General features: G+C 37.0%; 1 protein-coding gene across 8 annotated transcripts in view; it reads right to left on the bottom strand.

Moving 5' to 3' along the window:
* EDA2R (ectodysplasin A2 receptor) overlaps positions 1-13,597 on the bottom strand; it is a 163,559-nt gene that overhangs the window by 23,683 nt on the left and 126,279 nt on the right. For 4 of the 8 annotated variants that reach the window (XM_082376694.1, XM_082376693.1, XM_082376692.1 and 1 more), the window contains 4 exons: positions 4,304-4,482; positions 3,665-3,750; positions 1,860-2,024; positions 423-608 (listed from right to left, as the gene is read on the bottom strand). In XM_082376694.1, coding sequence (XP_082232820.1) covers positions 423-608; positions 1,860-2,024; positions 3,665-3,750; positions 4,304-4,482 — 616 coding nt within the window. The remainder of the gene's footprint in view (positions 1-422; positions 609-1,859; positions 2,025-3,664; positions 3,751-4,303; positions 4,483-13,597) is intronic. The other 4 variants (XM_082376698.1, XM_082376697.1, XM_082376696.1 and 1 more) reach the window with 2 other exon arrangements.

Consider the following 13,597-nt stretch of genomic DNA (forward strand, 5'->3'; position numbering starts at 1 on the left):
GGTAGTTTTTAATTATAACTCAATGCCATAACTTAAAACTATTTCATATAAAAATCCAGAGTTTTGGCTTCTCTTGAAAATTCAGAAGATCTTGAAACATTGAATATTCCTACATGGTAACAAACAGCTGAAGCTGAGTAGTAGATTCCTCTTTAGACAGGGGATGAACTATTCAGTTTGCCACAGTCTCTACTCCTCTCTAATGAACCTTATATTGGATCCAATTCACATATTAATCTCCCTTATACAACCCTAGTATGCATGTAAGTTAGTGACTCCTGATAAACACCTCCTGATAAATGAGAAAATGTCTAATCTTATTTCCCCTGTGGAGACCCTGAGGGAGCTGCCTGCCCTCGTATCCCCAGAAAAGGGTACTGCATTATTATCTTGAGGACAGAGGAGGAGCAGAGAAGCGTTACCCATTTCTCTTCTCCTGAGGCAGGAGGAGGGAGACAGGCAGCTCTCAGATGTTGCCTCATCTTCTTCTTTCCGGGCCCTGGGGCCCAAATGCTTCATTGCCCATGTTTCATGCCCATGCCCAGGGACTGGGCAACAGCTCTTATCTGAGAAACTGGCCTCCAAAGTCAGAGACAGGATGATCCACCCTGAGCCACAATGTTCCAGGAGACACCAGAGAGTAGAGGAGAGAGAATTAGAGTTTGAGAAGGGTCATAAAGGGATAACAGTGTTGCCCTTGTGCCCTGCATCCCCTGAAATTCTAGATTCATCTCCACTTCAGTGAGAGGTAGAGCCAAACATATCTTCTAGGCTTTTTGAAGATCATCTGGCAGACCCTAGATCCAAAGTGACCAAGGTAGGCCTATATAAGCAGGATCTTTCCACACAAACAGAGAGGTTGCAAAAAGTTCTGTTGCTTTGGGCCCAGTATCCCGTGGGCTGAGGAGGAGTCCTTAGCACCTGTGTATCTAGTAGAATGTATCCTCCTCTTTCCTTACTAAATCAACTCCGCTTACTAGCCTGGGTTCCTATTTTGGTGTTTCTGCCTAGCTCTCAGCTCCCTTGATGGCACTGAAGCTGCACTGAACCTCAGTACTCTTGACTAAAGATCTAAACCCTTCTCTGGTCTTGGCCAGCCACCATCCCACCTCCCCTATATCTGCCCTCAGTGACCTGGAATTCCTGTCTCACATTCTTGGCTAATGGCTGCACTTGTGCTGAAAATAGATCATGATGTTACTCCTGATTTTAAATATGACCTTCCATCTAAAATTTCATATGGCCATCTCCTATGGGCTGGGCCAGACCTCTGGTTATAATTATTATCTGAGGAAAAATGTCTAAGTTTGCCAATTCCTCTGGACATTGGGCTCTCAGTTACCCACATTTGGTATATTACTATACTGATAACCATTGCCTGAGACCTCACCCACTTTTATTATAGTCATGTCTCATTCCAGCCAGCCTTCCTCCTTTCCTGACATGCTCCAGAATGTATACCTATTAGTAGATATAACTAATTGGAAAAGAACTTAGAAATCAACTCCATCTCTCATTTTAAAGATTAAGGAGAAAGAGGCCCAAAGAAGCTAGATGACTTGTCTAAAGTTACACAGTGATTTAGAGTTAGATTGGACTAGGACTTCAGATGCCTTTCCCAAGGGGTTTCCCATAATGTTGTAGCCCTTTATGAATCACCACACCTTAATGAACCAGGTCCTATAAACTCACAGGGTCAGCCTCAATCATCTCTGAAGTCCTGTGCATTCTATTGCCACCCCCAGATATTTCAGCACTGTAGGGAAGGTCCATTAACTCTCAACCCCAGGAAATTCCTCTCTTCTGCTAGTTAGAACCTTGTTCCTGATTCATGTAATACGTGAAGCAGCTACCCTTACCACGCTGGCAATTTCTGTTGAAGAACTGCTTGCAGTAGAGGAAGAAGAGCCCCAGGAAGGCCAGGGTAAACACCATGAGCAGACTGCTCACCAGTGCAACAAGTGTGACCTCCTGAGGGGATACTGTGGGTACATCTGCCTTCACTAAGCTCAACTGGAAGGCACCTGTGAGACAAGAAAGTGGGGGAGGTCAGTCACTGTAGGTAGTCAATAGTCACCCTGACACTGGGCCTGGACTTCCTCAGGCCAGCACCCTCTCCCCAGGGTCTTCCTCAACTAGGGCTGCTAAACTGGTTCTACTTCTTTGTAGAGCAGGGAAAAGTATAAAGAACAAAGTGGAGGAACTAGCATATACTGCTGGTATGGTATAAATTAGTATAGTTATTTGAAGATGCACATATCCTGTGGTCTTTCCGTGTCACATTCAGTTATATAACCTAGGCAAATAGAAACAAACTAAAATGTTCATCAGTAGGGCACAGGATAAATAAATCATGATATAATTCTATGATGTAATATTATTATATAGCATTTAAAATAAAAGACCTGTATGGATTAATATAAATAATCCAGAGAGGAAAAGCAAATTGGAGAAAGAGAGTATATAACTTGATATCATTTATATAAAACATTATAAAATATAAAAAATAGCATATAGAATATATTGCTTATGAATATATATATATATATATATATATATATATATATATATATATATCAAAAAATAATACAAGTAACAAAATATGGGTGGAGAGTATGGCAGAGTCATAGTGCTCACCAGTTATCCACATGCTTCTCTGCATTTCCCATACACCCTTGTAGTAAGGCCATAAGAGTACTTCTGGCCAATGGACTGTGAGTGGAAGTAATGTGTGTCACTTACAGACTGAAGTAGTTAAAAGCCAGTATGTCTCCTCTATCTCATACCCTGTCCCATCAACCTGGAAGCCACATGGTTTGATGGTATAGTTACAAGACAGAGTAAGATCTTTGCATATGAAAAATAAACTTTTATTGCATGAAATCACTGAGATTTGGGGGTTTGTTACTGTAGCATAGCCTACCAACAAGATACACACAATTTCATGATAGTGGTTGCCTTTGGGGAGGTAAGGAGAGAATGGAACTCAGAAAGGATCAAAACACAAATTCCACGAAACCTGTGGAATCTTCATTTAAAAAACAAATCTGAAGCAAATATGCAAAATTTTAAGATTTATTAATTATTGATGCTCTGTAACTGAGCATTTTTATTTTTATATTTTTCTGCATTTAAAATATTTCTACATGTTTGAAATACTTCATGTTTTAAAAAGATATCAATAAATTAAAAAAATAAGTGAGTAGACATATAGTTGGTAGATAGACAAAAATGATAGACAGATAAATGGATAGTGATATGGGCACAGACTAGATCCTAGTACTTCATTCAGCCTTTTACTAGTCCTAAGCATTAGGGACTCCTATAAACTTCAAATAAATAATCCACAAGTGTACAAATGTTATAATCTACAAAATGCTTTCTAACCTTATTTCACTAGAACTAGGCAGCATCCCATAAGGTATGAAGAACAATGATTTTCATGATTACATTTTTTTTCAGATGAGGGAAATGAGGTTCAATGAGATTCAATGATTTATAGAAGGTTAATATATTGCAAAACTATTACTCAAATCTAACCAATTCCCTTGCCAATCTACCCTATAGGAAGTAGTATGAGGAGGTAGAGGAAGTCTTTACTATGCTGTCTTGCTGTCACCCAATGGATTGGGGAAGAAAGGGGAGAAGAGAACTGGATACACACACTGAACCTCAGAGGTGGGGGTCTGCTTCGTGCACGGGATACACTCTTGATCCTGCAGGCCTCCAATACGTGTCTTTTGGTAGAACCTGTAGTCAGAGCAATAAGAAATGGCAAGGTGATCAAACAAGCAATGTACTTGGATTGGTCCTTCTTGAACCATAGGCAGCTTCTAAGAGTCTTGTCCTCCAGGAAGCCATCACTCACTCTGACCCCTCGTGAGTTCTCTGCCTCTATGTCTGATTCTGACTCAGAGTCCCAGATGCTCCACCTCTTCCCCCATTCACCAAACCTTATAACCAAAAGGGGAACTAGTCTCACAAGAGAAGGAAATACTGCTTTGACACCAACTGCTTCCTAATCTCTTTTAGGTCTACAGTGAGATTTACCTTGAAACTTGGCCCTGAGCTAAGCATGCCAGCATGATAAACCAGCTGTTTAGTACTCATCTGTAATTGACTGTGTGCTAAGTACTTTATAGGGGGATCTTGAAAAAATACTGCATCTCCCTCATGGGAGCTTAAACTCATCGTGATATGGACAGTTAGAATACTTCAACTAGGCCCTGAGAGGTAAGGATGAGGGAGACCTCCAAGGGCTAGAGAATGCCCAGAAGAGCTTGGCCTTATAGAGCAGGCTCACCTGGGCAGACAGTCCCCACAGACGGCATTAGAGGTAGCTGTACAGTTCTCCTTCTGGATACGATTGATGACAGCACAGGTGATGCAAGTCTGACATCTATGGTGGCCCCAGCTGCTTTTGTATCTGCGGGGAGGGCAGGCTGTGCAGTATGCATCTCCACCTTCTCCATAACCACAATCCTTCAGTAAAATGGGAGTCACTAACATTACTCTACAGAAACTTGGAGAGAGGATTAGCTATGGGACAAGTGGACATTGTATGGAGTAGCATTTTACAAACTGCAAGTTGCAACCCATTACTGAGTCATGACATCAATTTACAGTCATAGGTTAGGTTATGCTATTGTAAAAAAGTAAACTCCAAACCTCAGTGTCTTAAAAGAACAAAAATTTATTTCTCACTCACACTATTTTGCTTACCAGAGATTTCCTGGGGGCTCTGTTTTACATTATACTTACTGGGTTACCCAGAGTGACGGAGGCTTCATCTTTGTGCTACCATGATTGGAGCATCAGAGAAAAGAGAATATTGTGATCTGTGCACTGGCTCTTAAAATCTTCCCCCAGAAATAACTCATTTCATTTTGCTCACGTCCTTCACCACACACATCACCTGATCATTAGTAACTACAAAAGTAAAAGAAAGTATAATTCTATAATGTGCCAGAGCTGGGGAGCTGGAAATATTTGACAATGAATGCTAATCACTACCTATCTTAGTATTGTTTTGTAGAACTTTTACAGATGAAATATGTAAGTATGTGTTGGGTTGTGATGAAAAATTTATTTCTTACATTTTACTGAACTATAGTTGACTCACAACATTATATTAGTTTCAGGAGTACAACACAGTGATTCAATATTTTTATAGATTACACATCATACAAAGTTACTATACTATTGACTGTAATCCCTGTGATGTACATTACATCTCTGTGATGTATTCATTTTATAACTGGTAGTTTGTACCTCTTAATTCCCTTCACCTATTGGGCTGTCCAAAAAGTTCGTTCGGGTTTTTCTGCAGGATGTTAGGAAAAACCTGAACGAACGTTTTGGCCAATCCAATATTTTGCCCCTACCCCTACCCTCCTCACCTCTGCCAACCACTAGTTTGTTCTCTGTATCTGTGAGCCTGTTCTGGTTATATTTGTTTATTTGTTTTTCAGATTCCACATATAAGTGAAAACATACAGTATTTGTTTTTCCCTGTCTGATTTCACCTATTACTCCACCCCTCTCCTCTCTGGTAACTACTAGTTTGGTCTCTACATCTGTGATTGTCTCTGTTTTGTTACATTTATTTGTTTGTTTTGTATTTTTAGATTCCACATATAAGTGAAGACATACTGTATTTGTCTTTCTCTCTGACTTATTTCACTTAGCATAATACCATCTAGATCCATCCATGTTGTTGTAAATGACAAGATTTCCTTATTGTTTATGGCTGAGTAATATTTCATTGTGTATATATACATATATATATGTGTGTATATATATATATATATATATATATATATATATATATACCACATCTTCTTTATCCATTCATCTGTTGATGGACACTTAGGTTGCTTCTACATCTTGGCTATTATAAATAATGCTTCAATGAACACTGGGATGCATATATCTTTTTGAATTAGTGTTTTCATTTTCTTCAGATAAATACCCAAGAGTGGAATTGCTGGATCAAATGGTAGTTATATTTTTAATTTTTTAAGGAACCTTTATATTGTTTTCCATAATGGTTGTACCAATTTATATTCCTACCAACAGTGCATGAGGGTTCCCTTTTCTCCACATCCTCTCCAACATTTGTTATTTCTTGTCTTTTTGATGATAGCCATTCTGACAGGTGTGAGGTGATACCTCATTGTGATTTTGATTTGCATTTCCCTGATGATTAGTGATGTTGAACATCTTTTCATGTGTCTGTTGGCCATCTATATGTCTTCTTTGGAAAAATGTCTATTCTGGTCCTCTGCCCATTTTTAATTGGGTTGTTTGTGTTTTTTTGATGTTGACTGTTATGAGTTATTTGTATATTTTGGATATTAACCTCTTAGTGGACATTTCATTTGCAAATATATTCTCCTATTCAGTAAGTTGCCTTTTTGTTTTGTCGATGTGCTTTGCTATGCAAGTTACAGACAATATCACAGAAATACAAATAATCATGAGAATACTATGAACAATTATATGCCAACAAATTGGACAACCTAGAAAAAATGGATACATTTCTAGAAATATACAATCTTTTAAGATTGAATCTTACTCTTGGAAATGCTCAAACATGTTTGAATGAAGATGGTATAGAGGAAAGATGAGTGATCCAGCTGGATATTGTCTCAGGTCTGGTATTGACTCAGTGTGATCTGGCTAGCCCCTCTCCATTTCCAAGCATCAGAGTCCCAAACATCTGAGGATATTAAAATAAATGGTCTCTAAATATTCTCCCAGCTCTGGAATTCTAACCTAGGAACAAGGCTCCTGCCTGTTATATCATAGCTCTTTGTCAAAGACACAACTCTACTTAACAAGGGATATTAGTTATTTGTTTGTTGTGGAAGAAGTTGGCTGGTTGTTCACTAAACTCACTGACTTTTCTTCCTGGGAATACCACTTGTCAACATTTTCTAACCCCACACAAGTCTGTAGGGCCGTGTGTCTAATTTCTAGCCAATGGAATATGGATAAAATGATGTATGCGTCTCTCAGGCCTAGCTCAACAAAATACTGTCTTTTTTCTTTATACTTATTTTATAATTAAAATATCCTTAATTTTCTTTATGCTTTGATCTTCTGGCACACAGGGACACCCAGAGAGATGTTGGAATTAATATATTAAAATCAACAGAGGACATCAGGGATATGGAGGAGGCAGCAGCTCTGAGCTTTCATTCCCTCACAGAAGTGTAGCAACACAAACAGAAACTGTCAGAATCAATGTTGTCAGAACTCTGGGAAACAGTCAAACATTTACAACAATGAAGCAAATGTTGAACCAAGAAAAAAGCATCTTGAAAATTATAGGAAAGCTTTGTGCCATTTTTACTTGCCCTTACTGCACCCCTCTCCCCAGCAACAGTCCTAAAGTGAAGGCAGTCTTAAATTAGCAGCAGCCTGTGTACCTAGTGTGAAACCTTCACCCCTAGTTCCAGAGTAAGCTAAGCAAAACTTATTCAAAAATTATTGTGTATGTCTATTTTAACCTGTTATCTGAAGGATAGGATAGATACAAGGTGCTCATCTCTGTTTCACTCAATTCAGAATGCAGGCTGGAAAATGGGTGGGCATTTGTTAAAAAATTTTGCAAAGCAAACTAATAAACCAGAGGTGCCTGGGACAAGAAATTATGGGTGGAGACATATAATAGACTGCTTAAGTCTGGAGCTAAAGCTGGAGAAGATTCTTTGGGAAATTAGGACATTCAAAAGCACCAATATATATGGGGGCAGTTTAGAAAGGCCCATGTATGTCCAGAGCAAGACACATGACTAGAAAAATATGGAGAAGACCCAAAGTTTACACACCGACTGATACATAGGCTAAGTGCCGGTTTGGCTAAGTGTTGAAGTAGTGCTTCAGCACAGAGCCAATGTTCAAAGACTGGGAGAGATATGTGGGTTTTTTGGTTGCTACTGCTGTTGTTTACTTTTAACTGCTGGCACTCAAGGAAATTCCTGTCAAAATATTAGCTGAACAAGATCCATACAGACTTCAGTGATCACATATGACAAAGAATACAGTCTTTGCACATATAGTTTGGTTAAAACACCTAAACAAATGGACTACTACAGCCATCATCAAATAAAGTAACAACAACAGAAAACAGCTAAATATGGGGAAGGGGGAGAATCTGATTTCCAGTTACCACATTATAATTAAAACAGTTTTCAACAACAACAACAACAAAAACACAAGGCATAAAAAGAAACAGGAATGTATGGCCCACTTAAAGTAACAAATAAAATTGACAAACTGTTCCTGAGGAAGTCCAGACATCAGACTTACTAGACAAAGACTAAAAAGTACTGTCTTAAATATGTTCAAAGAAAAACATAGACAAAGAACTAAAGAATATAAAGAATATAAGAAAATAAATGTATGAAAAAAATGGGAATATCAAAAAAGAAAAATTGTAAAAAGGAACCAAACAGAAATACTAGAATTGAAAAGTAAAATAACTGAAATTAAAAATTCACTAGAAGAGTTCAACAGCAGATCTGAACAGGTAGAAGAACAAATGATGAAACTTGAAACATGACAGTTGAAATTATTAAGGCTGAGGAGCAGAAACTTAAAAAGAATGAAGTAAGTAAACAAAACCTAACAGACACCATTAAGTGGACCAATATACACATTATGGGAGTCCCAGAAGTAAGAGAGAGAGAAAGATAAAGAAGCAGAAAGAATATTTGAATAAATAATGGCTGAAATTTCTCAAAATTGACAAAAGACATGAATAACACATCCACGATGCTCAACAAACTTTGAGTTGGAAAAACTCAAAAAGACCCATATGAGACATAAACAAGATGTGGATAACCAAAGACAAAATGAAAATCTTGAAGCAGAAGGGGAGAAACAATCTGTCAAGTACAAGCGATCCTCAATAAGATTCAAAGTTGATTTCTCTTCAGAACCTGGAAGCTGGAAGGCAATAAGATAACATATTTAAGTGTCAAAAGGAATAAACTATTAACCAAGAATTTTATACCCAGCAAAAAATCCTTCAAAAATGAGGGAGAAATTAAAATATTCCTAGATAAATAAAAGAAGCTAAAGGAGTTTGATACTACTAGACTTGTACTTCAATAAATGCTAAAGGGAGTTCTTCAGGTTAAAATGAAAGGACCCTAGATAGTAACTCAAAGCCATAAAAAGAAGTCAATATCTCTGGTAAAGGTAAATACATGGGCAAATACAGAAGGCAGCATTATTGAATATTTGGTTTGGAACTCTGTCTTTTATTTCCTATATTATTTAAAAGAAAAAATAATAAAATAGTAACAACAATAATAATAAATCTATGTTATTGAACTTACAATGATTAAGATAAAAACAAAAGTGACAAAAATAACATAAAGAAAGTTGATATCAAACTGTGTAAGTGTAGAGTTTTTGTATGTTATTGAAATTAACTTGGTATTAATTCAAAATATATTGTTAAAATTTAGTATGTAATATATAAAATAGATAATTGATAAGGACTTACTGTATAGCACAGGGTACTCTACTCAATACTCTGTAATGGCCTATGTGGGAAAAGAATCTAAAAAAGAGTGGATATATGTATATGTATAACTGATTCATCTTGCTGTACACCTGAAACTAACACAACATTGTAAATCAACTATACTTCAATAAATTATTTTTAAAATAAATAAAATTTAGTATGTTAAAGGGAATCCACATGGTAATCACAAAGAAAATATATTTAAAAAAACCCACACACAAAAGAAATGATAAGGGAATTAAAACTTTTCACTGCAAAAAAATCAACTAGCACAAAAATGGCAATGAGGAAGAAAATGATAAACAAAAATGGCATAAGAAATACATAAAACAAATAATTAAATGTCAGAAGTACTCTCTTATCAGTACTAATCTTTATGTATATGGATTAAACTCTCCAAAGGTACAGATTGATGGATTGGATAAAAATAACATAATCCACTTATATACTATATGAAGAGATTCATTTAGATCCAAAGACACAAATGGGTTGAAAGTAAAAGAAAGGAAACATATTCCATGCAAACAGTACTGAGAAGAGAATTGGGATGTCTATACTGATATCAGACAAAATAGACTTTAAGTTAAAACTTTTACAAGAGAAAGGGAAGGACATTATATATTTATAAATGGTCAATACATCAAGAAGATATAACAACTTTGAACATACATACACCAAATAACAAATCCCCCCAAATCTATGCAGCATTGACAAAATTTAAGTGAGTAATAGTGGTTCTACAAAAATAGTTGGAGACTTGAATACCAACTTCAATAACAGATTGGATATCGAGACAGAATATCAATAACAATGTAGAGGGCTTTAACAACACTATAAAACAACTAGACATAACTGACATTTATAGAACACTACACTAACAAAAGAAGAATATACATTCTTCTCCATTGCACATGAAACATTCTGTAAGTTAGACCACATATGTTAGGTTATGAAACAAGTTTTAATGAATTTTAAAAGACTGAAATCATACAAAGTGTCTTTTCTGATCACAAGACAATGATGATATAAATCAATAACAGAAAGAAAATTGGAAAATACACAAACATGTGGAATTAAATACCACATTCTTAAAAAACTACTGGGTCAAAGAAAAAATCTTAAGTGAAACTGTAAATTACTTAAAGCTGAATGAAAATAAAAACACCACATACCAAAATGTATGAGATACAGCAAGGCAGTAGTAGTCTGAGGAAAATTTATACCTGTAAATGCCTATATTAAAAAAGAAAAGAGATTTCAAATAAATAATCTAAATTTATACCACGAGGAACTAGAAAAAAATAACAAAGTAAGCCCAAAGCTAGCTGAAGGAAGTAAATAATAGATTAGAGTGGAGATAAACAGAGTAGAAAAACAATAGAATCAATGAAAAGTAGATTCTTTGAAAAGATGAACAAAATTGGCAATTCTTCAGCTATACTGACAAAGAAAAAAGAGAGAAGATGAAGATGACTAAAATCAGAAATGAAAGTGTGGGATTCCTGACAGAATGGCAGAGTAGGAGGACCTGAGCCCACCTCTTCTCACAAAAACACCAAAATCACGACTACCTGCTGAACAACCATTGACAAAAAAGGACTGGAAACTACCAAAAAACATATTTTACATCCAAAGACAAAGAAGAAGTCACAATGAGATGATAGGATCCTGTACCTGCCAGGTGGGCAACCAACAAACTTTAAAATAATTATATTGCAGAGGTTCTCCCACAGGAGTGAGAGTTCTGAGCCCCACATCAGGCTCCTTAGTCTGCTGGTCTGGTATCAGGAGGAGCCCCCAGAGCATTTGTCTTTGAAGGCCAGTGGGGCTTGATGGCAGGAACTCCACAAGACTTGGGTAAATTGAACGAATATTCTTAGAGGACATACACAAGGTTCGTACAAACTGGGACCTAGGGTGAAAAGCAGTGACTTCATAGCAGCCTGGGTCAGACCTACCTGCTGGTCCTGGAGGGTCTCCTGGGGAGGGGGGCGGCTGTGGCTCACTTCAGGGACAAGGACACTGGTGGCAGAGGTACTAGGGAGTACTCATTGGTTTGAGCTGTCTGAGGCTGCCATTTTGACACCAAGACTTGGTCCCACACAATAGCCCTTAGGCTCCAGTGCTAGGATGCCTAAGGCCAAACAACAAACAGGATGGGAACACAGCACCAACCATCAGAAGACAGACTGCTTAAAGTTTTCCTGAGAACACAGCCGCCTTTAAACATACCCCTTGACACAGCCCTGTCAACCAGAGGGACACGACCCAGCTCTACCCACCAGTGGGCAGGCACCAGTCCCTCTCACAAGGAAGCCTGCACAAGCCTCTTAGACCAGCCTCACCCAACAGGGGGCAGACACCAGAAACAAGAGGAACTACAATCCTGCAGCCTGTGGGATCACAAACACCAAAAGTTAGGCAAAATGAGATAGCAGAGGAATATGTTCCAGATGAAGAAACAAGATAAAACCCCAGAACAACTAAGTGAAGTGGAGATAGGCAATCTACCCAACAAAGAGTTCAGAGTAATGACTGTAAAGATGATCCAAGAAGGTATGAAAAGAATGGATGCACAGAGCAAGAAATTACAAGAAGTTTTTAACAAAAAGTTAGAAAATACAAAGAATAACCAAACAGAGTTGAAGAATAAAATAGCGAAAATGAAAAATACACTAGAAGGAACCAATAGCAGAATAAATGAGGCAGAAGAATGGATAAGTGAGCTGAAGAAAGAATGGTGGAAATTACTGCCGAAGAACAGAATAAAGAAAAAAGAATGAAAAGAAGTGAGGACAATCTCAGAGACCTCTGAGACACACCAACATTCACATTATAGGGGTCCCAGAAAGAGAAGAGAGAGATAAAAGGCATGAGAAAATATTTGAAGACATAATAACTGAAAAATTCCCTAACAGGGGAAAGGAAACAATCACCCAAGTCCAGGAATCACAGAGAGTCTCATACATGATAAACCCAAGGAGGAACACACTGAAACACACAATAATAAAATTGACAAAAATCACAGACAAAGAGAAAATATTAAAAGCAACAAGGGAGAAGCAAAAAATAACATACAAGTAAATCCAGATAAGGTTATCAGTTGAGTTTTCACCAGAAACTCTGCAGGCCAGAAAGGAGTAGCACTATACTGTATATTTAAAGTGATGAAAGGGTAAAACCTACAACCAAGAATACTCTACACACCAAGGCTCTCATTCAGATTTGAGGGAGAAATCAAAAACTTTACAGACAAGTGAAGGCTAAGAGAATTCAACACCACCAAACGAGCTTTACAACGAATGCTGAAGGAGCTTCTATAGGCAGAAAATAAAAGGCCACAATTAGAAACAAGAAAATTATGAAATGGGAAAGCTCAATGGTAAATGTAAACATACAGCAAAGGTAGTAAATCATCCACACACAAACATATTGTCAAAACCAGCAATGATGAGAAGAGGAGAATACAAATGTAGGATATTGGAAATGCATTTGAAATTAATAGACCAGCAACTTACAACAATCTGGTATATATATAGGGTGCATGCCAACACTTCATGGGAACCACAAAATAAAAATCTGCAATAGATATACAAAAAAAGAGAAAAAGGAATCCAAAGGGAACTCTAAAGATACACATCAAATACCTAGAGGACAGAACAAAAGTGGAAGGAAAGAGAAAAGACCTAAAAAACAAATCCAAAAAATTAACAAAATAGCATTAATACATAAATATCAGTGAGTATGTTAAATGTAAAAGGATTAAATGCTACAAGCAAAAGACATAGACTGGCTGAATGGATTCAAAAACAAGACCTATATATATGCTGTCTACAAGAGACCCAGTTCAAATCTAGGGACACATACAGAAAGTGAGGGGATAGAAAAAGGTATTCCATGCCAATGGAAATCAAAAGAAAGTTGGAGTAGCAATACTTACATTAGAAAAAATATATTTAAAAATAAAGACTGTTACAAGAGACAAAGAAGGACACTACATAATGATCAAGGTATCAATCCATTTCTAATTCTATTGATTTGAGTCTTCTCCATTTT

The sequence above is a fragment of the Balaenoptera borealis genome (genome assembly GCF_965194805.1).
Source record: "Balaenoptera borealis genome assembly, chromosome: X".
Classification (NCBI taxonomy): Eukaryota; Metazoa; Chordata; class Mammalia; order Artiodactyla; family Balaenopteridae; genus Balaenoptera; species Balaenoptera borealis.